General features: G+C 44.9%; 1 protein-coding gene across 1 annotated transcript in view; it reads left to right on the top strand.

Annotated features, from left to right (window-relative positions):
• LOC135079497 (microtubule-associated protein futsch-like) overlaps window positions 1-17,964 on the top strand; it is a 247,817-nt gene that overhangs the window by 225,811 nt on the left and 4,042 nt on the right. Inside the window, exon 9 of the mRNA XM_063974154.1 lies at window positions 12-17,934. Coding sequence (XP_063830224.1) covers window positions 12-17,934 — 17,923 coding nt within the window. The remainder of the gene's footprint in view (window positions 1-11; window positions 17,935-17,964) is intronic.

Here is a 17,964-nt window from a genome sequence, read left to right as displayed (position 1 = left end):
TCTTTTTCCAGGAGGACACCAAGCCAGCCCAGGACAAGGAGCCGAGCTCAGTCGAAGAAGATGTTAAACCATCTCTGGACAAGGAACCAAGCCCTATCAAAGAAGTGGCTAAGCCAGCTCTTGACAGTGAACCGAGCCCAGTAAAAGAGGAGGCCAAACCAACACTTGACAAGGAACCAAGTCCATTCCTAGACGACGCTAAACTATCTCTTGATAAAGAGCCAAGCCCTATCAAACAGGAAGCAAAGCCAGCCCTTGATAGGGAACCAAGCCCTGCTAAAGTAGTGCCAGCTATTGAAAAAGAAACAAGTCCACTCAAGGAGGAGCCCAAACCAGTCGTCGAGAAGGAACCCAGACCAGTCATAGAGGACGTTAAGCCATCTCTTGACAAGGAGTCAAGCCCTCTAAAAGACGAGGCTGAACCAGCCCTCGAGAAAGAACCAACTCCAATCATAGAGAAAGCTAAACAAGTGCTTGACAAAGAGCCAAGCCCAATCACAGAAGAAACTAAACCAGCCTTTGTCAGGGAACCAAGCCCTGTCAAAGAACTGCCAGTTGTTGAAAAGAAAGTAACACTAAAAGAGGAGGCTGACTCAGCCTTCGAGAAGGAACCTAGCCCTCTCAAGGAGGACACCAAGCCAAGCCTTGACTTGGAGCCAGCTGTTGACAAGGAGCCAAGCCCAGTTAAAGAAGACAAGCTAGTTCTGGACAAGGAGCCAAGCCCAGTCAAAGAAGACAAGCTAGCTTTGGACAAGAAACCAAGCCCTGTCAAAGAACTGCCAGCTGTTGAAAAGGAAGCAATTTCCCTTAAAGAGGAGGCTAAACTGGTCGTCGTGAAGGAACCAAGTCCAGCTAAAGAAGAGACTGAACCAGCCTTCGAGAAGGAACCAAGCCCTCTCAAGGAGGACACCAAGCCAAGCCCAGTCAAAGAGGATTTGAAACCAGCTCTAGACAAGGAGCCAAGCCCAGTCAAAGAAGACAAGCTAGCTCTCGACAAGGAGCCAAGCCCAGTCAAAGAGGACTTGAAGCCCGCTCTTGACAAGGAGCCAAGCCCAGTTAAAGAAGACTTGAAGTCCGCTCTTGACAAGGAGCCAAGCCCAGTCAAAGAAGACAAGCTACCTCTCGACAAGGAGCCAAGCCCAGTCAAAGAAGACAAGCCAGCTCTTGACAAGGAGCTAAGTCCACTCAAAGACGTCTTAAAGCCAGCTCTTGAGGCCCCATCAGCCCTTGACAAAGCACCAAGTCCAATCTTGGATGACCGCAAGCCTTCTCTTGAGAAAGCACCTAGTCCACTCTTAGATGACCGTAAGTCTCCCTTAGATAAAGAACCAAGTCTGGTTACAGATGACCATAAGTCTCCCCTTGAGAAAGAGCCTACTCCAGTCTTGGATGACCGAAAGCTTTCTCTTGAGAAAGCGCCTATTCCACTCTTAGATGACCGTAAGTCTCCCTTACATAAAGAGCCAAGCCCAGTTGTGGATGACCGCAAGCCTTCTCTTGAGAAAGCAGCAAGCCCACTTAAAGAAGAAGCTAAACCATCTATTGACAAGGAGCCAAGTCCACTTCAAGAGGAAGTCAAGCCAGCGCATGATAAGGAACCAAGCATAGTCAAAGAAGATGCTAAGTCACTTGACACAGCACAAAGCCCAATATTGGATGACCGCAAGTCTCCCTTAGATAAAGAGCCAAGTCCGGTTGTAGATGACCGTAAGTCTCCCCTTGAGAAAGAACCTACTCCAGTCTTGGATGACCGCAAGCTTTCTCTTGAGAAAGCGCCTGTTCCACTCTTAGATGACCGTAAGTCTCCCTTACATAAAGAGCCAAGCCCAGTTGTAGATGACCGCAAGCCTTCTCTTGAGAAAGCAGCAAGCCCAACCTTGGATGACCGCAAACCTTCTCTTGAAAAAGCGTCTAGTCCACTCTTAGATGACCGCAAGTCTCCCATCGACAAGGAGCCAAGCCCAGTCAAAGAAGACAAACCAGCTCTTGACAAGGAGCTAAGTCCACTCAAAGAGGTCTTGAAGCCAGCTCTTGAGGCCCCATCAGCCCTTGACAAAGCACCAAGTCCAATATTGGATGACCGCAAGCCTTCTCTTGAGAAAGCACCTAGTCCACTCTTAGATGACCGCAAGTCTCCCTCAGATAAAGAGCCAAGTCCGGTTGTAGATGACCGCAAGTCTCCCCTTGAGAAAGAACTTACTCCAGTCTTGGATGACCGCAAGCCTTCTCTTGAGAAAGCAGCAAGCCCACTTAAAGAAGAAGCTAAACCATCTATTGACAAGGAGCCAAGTCCACTTCAAGAGGAAGTCAAGCCAGCGCATGATAAGGAACCAAGCATAGTCAAAGAAGATGCCAAGTCACTTGATACAGCACCAAGCCCAATATTGGACGATCGCAAGTCTCCCTTAGATAAAGAGCCAAGTCCGGTTGTAGATGACCGCAAGCCTTCTCTTGAGAAAGAGCCTACTCCAGTCTTAGATGACCGCAAACCTTCTCTTGAGAAAGCACCTAGTTCACTCTTAGATGACCGCAAGTCTCCCATCGACAAGGAGCCAAGCCCAGTCAAAGAAGACAAACCAGCTCTTGACAAGGAGCTTAGTCCACTCAAAGAGGTCTTGAAGCCAGCTCTTGAGGCCCCATCAGCCCTTGACAAAGCACCAAGTCCAATATTGGATGACCGCAAGCCTTCTCTTGAGAAAGCACCTAGTCCACTCTTAGATGACCGCAAGTCTCCCTTAGATAAAGAGCCAAGTCCGGTTGTAGATGACCGCAAGTATCCCCTTGAGAAAGAGCCTACTCCAGTCTTGGATGACCGCAAGTCTCCCTTAGATAAAGAGCCAAGTCCGGTTGCAGATGACCGCAAGTCTCCCCTTGAGAAAGAGTCTACTCCAATCTTGGATGACCGCAAGCCTTCTCTTGAGAAAGCAGCAAGCCCACTTAAAGAAGAAGCTAAACCATCTATTGACAAGGAGCTAAGTCCACTCAAAGAGGTCTTGAAGCCAGCTCTTGAGGCCCTATCAGCCTTTGACAAAGCACCAAGTCCAATATTGGATAACCGCAAGCCTTCTCTTGAGAAAGCACCTAGTCCACTCTTAGATGACCGCAAGTCTCCCATCGACAAGGAGCCAAGCCCAGTCAAAGAAGACAAGCCAGCTCTAGACAAGGAGCTAAGTCCACTCAAAGAGGTCTTGAAGCCAGCTCTTGAGGCCCCATTAGCCCTTGACAAAGCACCAAGTCCAATATTGGATGACCGCAAGCCTTCCCTTGAGAAAGCACCTAGTTCACTCTTAGATGACCGCAAGTCTCCCATCGACAAGGAGCCAAGTCCACTTCAAGAGGAAGTCAAGCCAGCGCATGATAAGGAGCCAAGCCTAGTTAAAGAGGACTTGAAGCCAATTCTTGACAAAGAGCCAAGCCCAGTCAAAGAGGTCTCGAAGCTAGCTCTTGAGGCCCTACCAGCCCTTGACAAGGAACCAAGCATTGTCAAAGAAGATGCCAAGTCACTTGATACAGCACCAAGCCCAATATTGGACGATCGCAAGTCTCCCATCGATAAAGAGCCAAGACCGGTTGTAGATGACCGCAAGCCTTCTCTTGAGAAAGAGCCTACTCCATTTTTAGAAGATCGCAAGTCCCCCCTTGAGAAAGGGCCTAGTCCAGTCTTGGATGACCGCAAGCCTTCTCTTGAGAAAGCGTCTAGTCCACTCTTAGACGATCGCAAGTCTCCCTTAGATAAAGAGCCAAGCCCGGTCGTAGATGACCGCAAACCTTCTCTTGAGAAAGCAGCAAGCCCACTTAAAAAAGAAGCTAAACCATCTATTGACAAGGAGCCAAGTTCACTCAAAGAGGACTTAAAGCCAGCTCAAGATAAGGAGCCAAGCCCAGTCAAAGAGGACTTAAAGCCAGCTTTAGACAAGGAGCCAAGCCCAGTCAAAGAAGACAAGCCAGCTCTTGACAAGGAGCTGAGTCCACTCAAAGAGGTCTTGAAGCCAGCTCTTGAGGCCCCATCAGCCCTTGACAAAGCACCAAGTCCAATATTGGATGACCGCAAACCTTCTCTTGAGAAAGCGCCTAGTCCACTCTTAGACGATCGCAAGACTCCCTCAGATAAAGAGCCAAGCCCGGTCGTAGATGACCGCAAGCCTTCTCTTGAGAAAGCAGCAAGCCCACTTAAAGAAGAAGCTAAACCATCTATAGACAAGGAGCCAAGTCCACTTCAAGAGGAAGTCAAGCCAGCGCTTGATAAGGAGCCAAGCCCAGTTAAAGAGGACTTGAAGCCAGCTCTTGAGGCCCCATCAGCCCTTGACAAGGAACTAAGCATAGTCAAAGAAGATACTAAGTCCTTTGACACAGCACAAAGTCCAATATTGGATGACCGCAAGCCTTCTCTTGAGAAAGCACCTAGTCCACTCTTAGACGATCGCAAGTCTCCCTTAGATAAAGAGCCAAGCCCGGTCGTAGATGACCGCAAGCCTTCTCTTGAGAAAGAGTCTACTCCACTCTTAGATGACCGCAAGTCTCCCTTAGATAAAGAGCCAAGCCCGGTCGTAGATGACCGCAAGCCTTCTCTTGAGAAAGAGCCTACTCCACTCTTAGATGACCGCAAGTCTCCCTTAGATAAAGAGCCAAGCCCGGTCGTAGATGACCGCAAGCCTTCTCTTGAGAAAGAGTCTACTCCACTCTTAGATGACCGCAAGTCTACCTTAGATAAAGAGCCAAGCCCGGTCGTAGATGACCGCAAGCCTTCTCTTGAGAAAGCAGCAAGCCCAACCTTGGATGACCGCAAGTCTCCTTTAGATAAAGAGCCAAGTACGGTTGTAGATGACAGCAAGTCTTCTATTGAGAAATCAGCAAGCCCAGTTAAAGAAGAAGCTAAACCATCTATTGACAAGGAGCCAAGTCCACTCAAAGAGGACTTAAAGCCAGCTCTAGATAAGGAGCCAAGCCCAGTCAAAGAGGACTTGCAGCCAGCTTTAGACAAGGCACCAAGCCCAGTCAAAGAAGACAAGCCAGCTCTTGACAAGGAGCTAAGTCCACTCAAAGAGGTCTTGAAGCCAGTTCTTGAGGCCCCATCAGCCCTTGACAAAGTACCAAGTCCAATATTGGATGACCGCAAGCCTTCTCTTGAGAAAGCACCTAGTCCACTCTTAGACGACCGCAAGTCTCCCATCGACAAGGAGCCAAGTCCACTTCAAGAGGAAGTCAAGCCAGCGCTTGATAAGGAGCCAAGCCTAGTTAAAGATGACTTGAAGCCAATTCTTGACAAAGAGCCAAGCCCAGTCAAAGAAGTCTTGAAGCCAGCTCTTGAGGCCCTTGACAAGGAACCAAGCATAGTCAAAGATGCTAAGTCACTTGACACAGCAGCAAGCCCAATCTTGGATGACCGCAAGCCTTCTCTTGAGAAAGCACCTAGTCCACTTTTAGGTGACCGTAAGTCTCCCTTAGATAAAGAGCCAATCCCGGTCGTAGATGACCGCAAGCCTTCTCTTGAGAAAGCAGCAAGCCCAATCATGGATGACCGTAAGTCTCCACTTGAGAAAGAGCCTACTCCAGTCTTGGATGACCGCAAGCCTTCTCTTGAGAAAGCGCCTAGTCCATTCTTAGACGATCGCAAGTCTCCGTTAGAGAAAGAGCCAAGTCCGGTCGTAGATGACCGCCAGTCTCCTCTTGAGAAAGCAGCAGGCCCAATCTTGGATGACCGCAAGCCTTCTCTTGAGAAAGTACCTAGTTCACTCTTAGATGACCGTAAGTCTCCCTTAGATAAAGAGCCAAGCCCGGTCGTAGATGACCGCAAGCCTTCTCTTGAGAAAGCACCTAGTCCAATCTTGGATGAACGCAAGTCTCCTTTAGATAAAGAGCCAAGTCTGGTTACAGATGACCACAAGTCTCCCCTTGAGAAAGAGCCTGCTCCAGTCTTGGATGACCGCAATTCTTCTCTTGAGAAAGCAGCAAGCCCACTTAAAGAAGAAGCTAAACCATCTATGGACAAGGAGCCAAGTCCACTCAAAGAGGACTTAAAGCCAGCTCTAGATAAGGAGCCAAGCCCAGTCAAAGAGGACTTAAAGCCAGCTTTAGACAAAGAGTCAAGCCCAGTCAAAGAAGACATGCCAGCTCTTGACAAGGAGCCAAGCCCAGTCAAAGAAGACAAACTAGCTCTTGACAAGGAGCTAAGTCCACTCAAAGAGGTCTTGAAGCCAGCTCTTGAGGCCCCATCAGCCCTTGACAAAGCACCAAGTCCAATATTGGATGACCGCAAGCCTTCTCTTGAGAAAGCACATAGTCCACTGTTAGATGATCGCAAGTCTCCCATCGACAAGGAGCCAAGTCTACTTCAAGAGGAAGTCAAGCCAGCGCTTGATAAGGAGCCAAGCCTAGTTAAAGAGGACTTGAAACCAACTCTTGACAAAGAGCATAGCCCAGTCAAAGAGGTCTCGAAGCTAGCTCTTGAGGCCCTTTCAGCCCTTGACAAGGAACCAAGCATTGTCAAAGAAGATGCTAAGTCACTTGACACAGCAACTATTCCACTCTTAGATGACCGCAAGTCTCCCCTAGATAAAGAGCCAAGTCCGGTTGTAGATGACCGCAAGCCTTCTCTTGAGAAAGAGCCTACTCCATTCTTAGAAGATCGCAAGTCTCCCCTTGAGAAAGGGCCTAGTCCAGTCTTGGATGACCGCAAGCCTTCTCTTGTAAAAGCACCTAGTCCACTCTTAGATGACCGCAAGTCTCCCTTCGATAAAGAGCCAAGCCCGGTTGTAGATGACATCAAGTCTCCTCTTGAGAAAACGGCAAGCCCTATCTTGGAAGAACGAAAAGTTTCCCTTGAGAAAGAACCAAGCATGCTCCCCGAAGACCGTAAGCTATCTCTTGAGAAAGCAGCAAGCCCAGTCTTGGACGACCGCAAATCTCCTCTTGTGACAGCAGAAAGTCCAGTTTTAGAAGAACGCAAGTCTCCCATTAAGAAGGCAGCAAGTCCAGTTTTGGATGACCATAAGATTTCTCTACCAGAAGATCATAGTTTAATCTTGGAGGAACGTAAACCTTCCCTTGGAAAAGAACCAACCACGTTATTACAAACCCTTGATATGAAGTCAGGTATCATTCAAGAATTGGCTCTAAAAATACCCGAAACTTTAATATCGATGGATGATGAAATAATAAGCCCACCCTTAGAAGAGCCAAGTCCAGTAAAGGAAGAGGCTAAGCCAGCCTTTGACAAAGAACCAAGCCCAGTCAGAGAGGACGTTAAATCAGCACTTGAAAAAGTACCAAGCGCAATCAAAGAGGAGGTCAAACCCGCACTCGACAAAGAACCAAGCCCAGTCAAGGAAGTGGCAAAGCCAGTTATCGACAAAGAACCGAGTCCAGTCAAAGTGGAAACCGAGCCAGCCCATCACAAGGAGCCAAGTCCAGTTAAAGAGGAGGCCAAACCAGCGCTCGGCAAGGAAGAGGCTAAGCCTATTCTCGACAAGGAACCAAGCCCAGTCAAAGAGGACTTGAAGCCAGCTCTTGACAAGGAGCCAAGCCCACTCAAGGAAGAGGTTAAGCCAGCCCTTGACAAAGAACCAAGCCCAGTCAAAGAGGAAATAAAGCCAGTCCTCGAAAAAGAACCAAGTCCAATAAAGGAAGAGGCTAAGGCCGACCTTGACAAGGAACCAAGCCCTCTCAAGGAAGAGGTTAAGCCAGCCCTTGACAAGGAACCAAGCCCAGTCAAAGAGGAAACAAAGCCAGTCCTCGAAAAAGAACCAAGTCCAATAAAGGAAGAGGCTAAGCCCGACCTTGACAAGGAACCAAGCCCTCTCAAGGAAGAGGTTAAGCCAGCCCTTGACAAGGAACCAAGCCCAGTCAAAGAGGAAACAAAGCCAGTCCTCGAAAAAGAACCAAGTCCAATAAAGGAAGAGGCTAAGCCCGACCTTGACAAGAAACCAAGCTCTCTCAAGGAAGAGGTTAAGCCAGCCCTTGACAAGGAACCAAGCCCAGTCAAAGAGGAAACAAAGTCAGTCCTCGAAAAAGAACCAAGTCCAATAAAGGAAGAGGCTAAGCCCGACCTTGACAAGGAACCAAGCCCTCTCAAGGAAGAGGTTAAGCCAGCCCTTGACAAGGAACCAAGCCCAGTCAAAGAGGAAACAAAGCCAGTCCTCAAAAAAGAACCAAGTCCAATAAAGGAAGAGGCTAAGCCCGACCTTGACAAGGAACCAAGCCCTCTCAAGGAAGAGGTTAAGCCAGCCCTTGACAAGGAACCAAGCCCAGTCAAAGAGGAAACAAAGCCAGTCCTCGAAAAAGAACCAAGTCCAATAAAGGAAGAGGCTAAGCCCGACCTTGACAAGGAACCAAGCCCTCTCAAGGAAGAGGTTAAGCCAGCCCTTGACAAGGAACCAAGCCCAGTCAAAGAGGAAACAAAGCCAGTCCTCAAAAAAGAACCAAGTCCAATAAAGGAAGAGGCTAAGCCCGACCTTGACAAGGAACCAAGCCCTCTCAAGGAAGAGGTTAAGCCAGCCCTTGACAAGGAACCAAGCCCAGTCAAAGAGGAAACAAAGCCAGTCCTCGAAAAAGAACCAAGTCCAATAAAGGAAGAGGCTAAGCCCGACCTTGACAAGGAACCAAGCCCTCTCAAGGAAGAGGTTAAGCCAGCCCTTGACAAGGAACCAAGCCCAGTCAAAGAGGAAACAAAGCCAGTCCTCGAAAAAGAACCAAGTCCAATAAAGGAAGAGGCTAAGCCCGACCTTGACAAGGAACCAAGCCCTCTCAAGGAAGAGGTTAAGCCAGCCCTTGACAAGGAACCAAGCCCAGTCAAAGAGGAAACAAAGCCAGTCCTCGAAAAAGAACCAAGTCCAATAAAGGAAGAGGCTAAGCCCGACCTTGACAAGAAACCAAGCTCTCTCAAGGAAGAGGTTAAGCCAGCCCTTGACAAGGAACCAAGCCCAGTCAAAGAGGAAACAAAGTCAGTCCTCGAAAAAGAACCAAGCCCACTAAAGGAAGAGGCTAAGCCCGTCCTTGACAAGGAACCAACCCCGGTCAAAGAGGAGACTACGCCAGCCCTTGAAACGGAACCGAGTCCATTCAAAGAGGACGCTAAGTCAACACTAGAGAAGGAACACAGCCCGATCACAGAGGAAGCTAAACCAGCTCTTGACAAGGAACCAAGCCCAGTCAAAGAGGCCGCTAAACCAGTTCTTGGCAAGGAACCAAGCCAAATCAAAGAGGAAACTAAGCCAGCTCTCGACAAGGAACCAAGCCCAGTCAAAGAAGCAAAACCAGTCCTCGAAAAAGAACCAAGCCCACTAAAGGAAGAGGCTAAGCCCGTCCTTGACAAGGAACCAACCCCGGTCAAAGAGGAGACTACGCCAGCCCTTGATACAGAACCGAGTCCACTCAAAGAGGACGCTAAGTCAAAACTAGAGAAGGAACACAGCCCGATCACTGAGAAAGCTAAACCAGCCCTTGACAGGGAACCAAGTCCAACGAAGGAAGAGGCAAAATCAGACCTTGATAAGGAGCCAATCTCAGTCAAGGACGTAGCCAAACAGGTCCTCGACAAAGAACCAAGCTTGCTCAAAGAAGAAGCAAAGCCTGCTCTCGACAAAGAACCAACCCCGGTCAAAGAGGACGCTAAGCCTGCTCTCGACAAGGAACCAAGCCCAGTCAAGGAAGAGGCTAAGCCAACTCTAGACAAAGAGCCAAGCCCACTCAAGGAAGAGCCCAAGCCTGCTCTCGACAAGGAACCAAGCCCATTCAAGGAAGAGGTTAAGCCAACTCTAGACAAAGAGCCAAGCCCAGTCAAAGACGAAGCAAAGCCACTCCTCGAAAAAGAACCAAGTCCACTTAAGGAAGAGGCTAAGCCCGTCCTTGACAAGGGAGCAACCCCGGTAAAAGAGGAGACTAAGCCAGCACTTGACAAGGAACCAACCCCGGTCAAAGATGACGCTAAGCCTGCTCTCGACAAAGAACCAACCCCGGTCAAAGATGACGCTAAGCCTGCTCTCGACAAGGAACCAAGCCCACTCAAGGAAGAGCCCAAGCCTGCTCTCGACAAGGAGCCAAGCCCACTCAAGGAAGAGCCCAAGCCTGCTCTCGACAAGGAGCCAAGCCCACTCAAGGAAGAGCCCAAGCCTGCTCTCGACAAAGAACCAACCCCAGCCAAAGAGGACGCTAAGCCTGCTCTTGACAAGGAACCAAGCCCACTCAAGGAACAGGCTAAGCCAACTCTAGACAAGGAGCCAAGCCCACTCAAGGAAGAGCCCAAGCCTGCTCTCGACAAGGAACCAAGCCCACTCAAGGGAGAGGTTAAGCCTGCTCTCGGCAAAGAACCAAGCCCAGTCAAAGAGGAAGTAAAGCCAGTCCTCGAAAGAGAACCAAGTCCACTAAAGGAAGAGGCAAAGCCAGCCCTTGACAAAGAACCAAGCCCAATCAAAGAAGACGCTAAGTCGTTCCTTGATAAGGAGATAATTCCCGTCGAAGAGGTATCAGCTGTTTATAAGGAACCAAGTCCACTCATAGAAGCAAAATCTGCTCTTGATAAGGCGCCTGCTCATGATAAAGAGCCTAGCCTAATCAAAGGTGATACCAAGCCAGCTCTTGATGAAGAACCAAGCCTTCATAAGGAAGAGGCAAAGCTTACGCTCGACAAGGCGCCAAGCCCAGTCAAGGAAGACAAGCCAACTCTGGACAAGGAGCCAAGGTCAGACAAAGAGGACTTGAAGCCCGCTCTGGACAAGGAGCCAAGCCCAGTCAAGGATGACAAGCAAGCACTAGACAAGGAGCCAAGTCCAGTCAAAGAAGAAAAGCCCGTTCTAGATAAGGAGCCAAGCCCAGTCAAAGAAGACAAGCCAGCTCTTGACAAAGAACCAAGCCCAATCAAAGATGAGGCTAAGTCAGTCCTTGATAAGGAGACAATCTCGGTCGAAGAGGTGTCAGCTATTGACAAGGAACCAAGCCCACTCACTGAAGCAAAGCCTGCTCTAGATAAGGCGCCTGCTCAAGATAAAGAGCCTAGCCCAAAGAAAGATGATTCAAAGCCAGCCTTTGATGAAGAACCAAGCCTTCTCAAGGAAGAAACAAAGCCTACGCTCGACAAGGAGCCAAGCCCAGTCAAGGACAAGTCAGCTCTGGACATGGAGCCAAGCCCAGTCAAAGAGGACTTGAAGCCCGCTCTAGACAAAGAGCCAAGTCCAGCCAAAGAAGAATGGAAACCCACTTTGGTCAAAGAGTCAAGTCCAATCAAAGAAGACAAGCCAGCTCTTGAAAAGGAGCCATGCCCAGTCAAGGAAGACAAGCCAGCACTAGACAAGGAGCCAAGCCCAGTAAAAGAGGAATTAAAACCCGCTTTGGGTAAAGAGCCAAGTCCAGTCAAAGAAGACAAGCCAGCTCTTGACAAAGAGCCAAGCCCAGTCAAAAAGGACTTGAAGCCCGCTCTAGACAAAGAGCCAAGCCCAGTCAAAGAAGACAAGCCAGCTCTTGACATGGAGCCAAGTCCAGTCAAAGAAGACAAGCCAGCTCTTGACAAGGAGCCAAGTCCAGTCAAAGAGGACTTGAAGCCCGCTCTAGACAAGGTGCCAAGCCTGGGCTTGATCAAAGATGACTTGCCCGCTCTAGAGAAGAAGTCAAGCCCAGTCAAAGAAGACAAGCCTGCTTTTGACAAGGAGCCAAGCCCTGTCAAAGAGGACTTGAAGCCTGCTCTTGACAAGGAGCCAAGCCATGTCAAAGAGGACTTGAAACCCGCTTTGGACAAAGAGCCAAGCCCAGTCAAAGATGACTTGCCCGTTCTAAAGGAGCCAAGCCCATTCAAGGAAGAAAAGTCAGCACTAGACAAGGAACCAATTCCAGTCAAAGAAGATAAGCCAGCTGTTGACAAGGAGCCAAGCCCAGTCAAGGAAGACAAGCCAGCTTTAGACAAGGAACCAAGTCCACTAAAAGACTCAATAGTTCTTGGAAAGGATCTAAGTCAAGAAAAACAAATTGAAAGTGAGTCCTTAATTGAAAAAGCTACAGCACAAGAGGCACTTATGACAGCTCTCAAAAAATCAAGCCCAGTGCAAGAAATCAAAAAAGAAAAATCTTCAACATCCACAGAACAAAAGACTATAGAAAGTTTGGAGCAAATGTCTGTTTCAGTATTAGAAATGTCTGAAATTGGCAAACATATTGCTAAAGAAATGAGTGAAGCACCTGAAATCATGAGAAAAGACAAGGATATATCTTTGAAACCTGATGCAGACCTTACAAAACTCCCTACAACAATCCCAGGTGACTCACATAGTGAAACTAAAAAGCAAATCGATGAATTAAAACAAATTGATGTAAAGACATTGAAACAACAAATGGCTAGTTCGTCAACGTCTCACACAAAACAAGAAACAAGGGAAAGTCATAGTGTTGAATATAGTAATGGCCACATTTATGATAATGGCCATTCAACTAGTGAGGATCACTCTCCATCTGATGAAACACAAGACAAGACAACACAAGATAAACAACCGTTTAAAAAATTAACGAAACAAACCGAAGAAATGTTAAAACATGAAAGGTTACATGTCTCAAAGTTGGAAACAAGCTTATCTGAGACATCAGAAACATTACATAAAATTAGTAAAAGATCTATCACAGAAAAACAGTCTAGTCATGAGTCAACTGACAAAGCATCATTAATTTCAACAGCTGATAGTGGCATAGACAGAGAAAGCATTACTCAAACTATACTGCACAGTAGTTCTGAGGATGTTTCTAAAGAAGTTAGCTTAGAAGAGAAGTATAGTTTTGAAAGTACGGAAAAGGGCGAAAAGAAATTAGATTTTCACATACGAAAAGAAAAAGGAATAGACTCACTTTCAAAGACTTCAGAATCGATTGATTCTGGTGCTCACAGTATTCTTGAAACTGATGAAACCACAAGGTCTGAAGGAAAATCAGTAGCAAAAACATTAACTGATAGCGCTGCATTCCTAATGGAGTCAATACATAAAGCATTTGACGAAGAATCTGTGCAGCAAGGAATCAAGACTGAAGACTTAGAAACACTAGTTGTTCGTTCAGAATTTGACAGAGTATCAACTCCACCCACTGTGCCAGTTAGTCCATTACCTAAGACACCTAGCAGTTTTCAAGATGTTAAAGTCGGAGAGGCTGTACAAAGTGAAGTTACCTATGATAAGTCTGATGGCAGTGAGGAGACTATCACTAAAGTTGTTCACGTTGGAGACGATGTTCTTACACAAAAAATATCGACGTCAACAGAAAGAGTTCCCAAATCTGAAAAATCCTACACTGTGGATGGAGAAAGCGATTCTGAGTTATTTGCTTTAATGCAAAATATGGGAAAGCTTAAGACAGAAACAGATACAGTTACAAAAATAATAAAAGAGGGTGAAAATGTTGTCACACAAACCATAACGACAGTAACCACTAAAGAAGTATTATCTCGAGAAGATGGTACACCGCAAAACATTAAGACTACAATCGAAACCACAACCTTAAGCAAAGGTTCTGATGGTTCAACAACTACTACAAAAGATACAAAAACATTGCTTTCTGAATGTTCATCTAGCCTTAGATCCACTTCTCAATTGAGTACATACAGCAAAGACTCTAAAGTTGAATTAGACGGCCTAGAAATATCTTTAGAAAAGGTAAGAAGTACACCCAGCGGGTCAACATTAGATCATCTAGATGTTCAAGACGTCGATCATATTGAAGACACGATAGATAAGTCAATATATTCAGAAAGTCATGATTCATATGTGGACCATGAGTCTGAAGAAGAAATAAAAATAGGGGATGAAAAAGATATCAAAGAAACAAAAGTAGACCACGAATCAAGGACGCTTTATGGAGCTGAAGAAAGCGAAGACGTTGACGATGATTACATCGAAGATACTGTGATTGATTCCAATGTCTCTAAACGAGTATACCGTGAGCAAGGTGTTGACATAGTTGAAACTGTCACTGTGATAACAAGACAAGAAACGTTGAATGTAAGTGATTCTCGTAAAGTGATAAAAACAACAACTGAACGTATCACATCTAAAGAATATCCAGATGGCACAATTGCCGTTGGTAAAAATGTTCAAGTTCATAGTGAAGAAGTTGAAGTTGACTCTTGCAGTAACTTAGAAAGTACATTAAGTGAGTATACAGAATATGGTGAGCCAGAAGAAACCGTGACTACACAAACGGAAGAACTTAAACAGGAAAGTTATATTATTAAACGGGTTATTACAACGAAAATTGTTAAGATCAAATATGCAGATAACAGCGGTAATCCTAAGAAATTAAAGACTACGACAACAGTGACAACAACAGATAACTATCCAGATGGATCATCACGTTCAAAAGTTGACACTAGCATCACATTAACTGACATAGACACAGAAAGTGTGAATGATACATCTGAACTAGCAGAATTTACAATTCTAGAAGGTAAATCAGTACAAGTAGATAAACAGGAGAAAAAAAGCATTGTTGAAAGTAAAATTGTTCTCCAAATTATAACAACTACGACTACCAAGGAAATATTTGCATCTACTGATAAAACAAAGAAGAAGTTAAAAACTACAGTTGAAACATTAACAGAAACAAAACGACCCGATGGAATAACCGAAGTTGTCAAAGATGTGAAAGTTACCGTATCCGATTACGATTCTGATATAGTAGAAGATAGTTTAGAAGGTTTCGAAGAAGCTGAAAAACCAGAAACAGATGTACAGGTACAAAACGAGTCTATTAATGAAGGTGGTATTGTTATTAAAAGAAAAATTACAACAACTACGACCAAGCATGTGTTCCAAAACATTAGCAAGAAAACTAGGCGATTAAAAACCATTGTAACAATTGTCACTGAAGATGAATATCCCGATGGTTCTATTGTTACAAAAACAAGTGAAAAGGTATCTTTAACAGATGAATTAATGATGGAACAACATCAAGAGTCTTTGGTAGCATCACCAGTAAGTCATGAAGTTTCAGTTGATGACATTCCATCTAGCGAAAGTACCGAAGTAGAAACAACATTGAAAGAATTAATTGAAAGTCAACCGGAAGAAAGTGAAACCAGTAAGACTGAAGAAATCAAAGAGAAAGATATAACTATTACCAGAACTATAGTTACAAGAATTATCAAAACAAAATATTGTGATTCACAAGGCGCTTTAAAGAAAATTAAAACTGTCACCGTCGTCACCACCTCAGACAAGTACCCTGATGGGTCAATTACGACTACTGTAGACACCAGCACTAAAGTAGTCGATGTTGAGGTTGAAGACTATTTTCAGGCTCAAACCTTGAAAGATTTCACAAAACTGGAAGACAAGACTGTTAATGTTGACACTCAAGAGAAAACTGTGATGGTTGAAGGCAAAAAAGTAAATCAAATCATTAAAACAACTACTACAAAGGAGATATTATCTTCAGCTGTAAGCTCAAAGAAGAAAATTAGAACAACTGTTGAAACTGAAACTGAAACCATGTTACCTGGTGGTCGCTCAGAAATAACAAAGGATGTAAAAGTATCTGTTGCAGATTATGAGGAAGAAGTATTTGATGAAAACTTAGAAGGCTATTCTCTAGTTGGTGAACCAGATCAACAGACAAGTTCAGAAAAACAAACCATCATGGAAAACAATATGACGATTAAAAGAACAACAACTATTACTACTACTAGACAGGAATTAGAGAATACCAAAACTTCATCCAAGAAAATTAAGACTACCATTAAAACTGTTGTTGAAGATGAACTTCCTGATGGAACAGTCATTACAAAAACTAGCGAACAAGTTTCCATCGCGGATGTCTTTTTAAGAACACCACCAAAACATGAAGATGAAACCGTACCACCTGAAACATACGTTGACACTGAGGTGGTTGAAGATACAACTGAGGATTCTGATGTTAAAAATGAAATTATTGAACAGGGAACGGTTAAAATTAAGCGTACGATTACAACAAAAACAAAGAAAGAAACGTTGGCTAGTTCAGATAAAAATATTAAACGAGTTCGAACAACAGTAGAAACCACAACTGTAGATGAATATCCTGATGGGTCAACAGAAACCACTAAAGATGTCAAAATAACAATTTCAGAATTCCAGAAAACATCAGATAGTAATTTACAAGCTGCTTTACAAGGTCTTTCTTCTACTGGGAAAGTGAAAACATCAGTTGATACGAAAACAAACATCGTTACTCAACAAGGCGATAAAATTACTCAAACAGTAACAACTTATGTCACTAAAGAAGAACTAAAGAATAATGAAACCAGTGAAATCGCAGTTAAAACTGTAACTGAAACAGTGACAGAAAATAAAAGGGACGATGGCTCCGTGGAAACAACGAAAGATGTCCGCACGCAAATTACATACTTACCCATTGGTACTGGGTTAGACGACTGGACACCTGAAGAGCTAGAAGAAATTGAGAAGCAACCTGTACAAGAGGAGAAGCCAAAGCTCGATGAGTTGCCCTTAGAAGAAAAAGAAGAGCCGAAGCTAGAGAAAAAAGTTAAAAAGCAACGTTCACCAGTTGGGGACATAACAACAGATACTGAAACGTTTACGAAAATTATCAAGGAAGGTGAAAGCGAAATCACTCAGACAATAACAGTAGTTACCACCAAAGAGGTTATAAGCCCTGAAAAAATCAAAGTAACAGTCGAGACTACAACAGTGAGTAAAGGCAGTGATGGAGTCACCAAAACCACAAAATCTACTAAAACCACAATTTCAGAGTTCAAAGAAGAGTTTGAAGAAATTATAGATAGAGGCGAGAGTGAGAAATCATTTTCAAAACATTCCTCAAAAACTGGAGATATGCGCAGTTCATCCGCAGCTAGTGATGACTTTGATCATCCCGGTATATCTACACCTCCGTCAGATATCAGCTCCAGGGGCTCACGGGCTGCAACACATATTTGGGGCACAGAAAGCAGTGGAATGTATTATAGCGACGACGACGGTCAAGGAAGTCCAAGCAGCACAAAATCACAAGTAGCACATTCCCCAAGATCCAATCTAAGCTTTGAACTAGATTCTACGAAGTTACCACAGCAACGCGAATCTAGTCAAGAAATGTTATTTGAAAAGGATTTTGAATCACTTCCAAAAGATCCAATGTCGACCTCCATCTATGGACAGCTGCCTGAAGATGACTCGTGCACATCTTCAACTCATTCTGAAGTTAAGACTGAAATTCGTGTAATTGAAGTACCAGTAACAAAAATGACTGAACAATTTTTAGCACAAGAAAAACTTAAATCAGAATTTGTAGAACATAGTAGTAAGATTTCTGATGCAACTTTCTTGAAAGAAGCTGACGAACAGTTTGAGAAAGCGATTGAGGAACACAAAAAAGTTAGCGGCTCACAGGTCATATCGAACATAACGGCTAAATACGAATTAGACGAGCAAAGACAATCTAGCACGAGTCAACAGAAGTCTGTCATGGAAGAAAGTACAATAACACTGAAAGACTTAAAAACAGAGACCAAGAAAGTTTCGGAGTCAAGTGCTTCATCGTCAAGTAGCAAATTGGAATCTAGGTCGGAGAGATCTGTAGTTACCAGTAAAACTGAGGCTAAAGATCCTATTGAATCTTGGGGTAAACCTTTGGGCTTACCAAGTCCTATCATGCCACCAACTCAATCTGATGGTAAAAGCACTCCCAAGAAACAAACACCTAGTTCTACTGTCCTAAATAAAAATAAGATCAACCAAGAAAAGAGCAAAGAAGCTAAGAATCGGGCTTCAGAGTCGCCAAGCAAAAAGAAGTCACCAGCACCGGTTTATATGGAACTGACTTACGTCCCCCACCATGGCAATTCTTACTACTCAGCCGTAGAGTTCTTCAAGCGTGTACGGGCAAGATACTATGTATTCTCCGGAACAGAGCCCTCAAAAGAAATTTATAATGCTCTTCTTGATGCCAAGAAAACATGGGAAGATAAAGATTTAGGTATGTTAGAATTACTTTTCTTATTTTAAA

The sequence above is a fragment of the Ostrinia nubilalis genome, chromosome 16, assembly GCF_963855985.1.
Source record: "Ostrinia nubilalis chromosome 16, ilOstNubi1.1, whole genome shotgun sequence".
Taxonomy (NCBI): Eukaryota; Metazoa; Arthropoda; class Insecta; order Lepidoptera; family Crambidae; genus Ostrinia; species Ostrinia nubilalis.
This window is presented reverse-complemented; position numbering and strand designations above follow the sequence as displayed.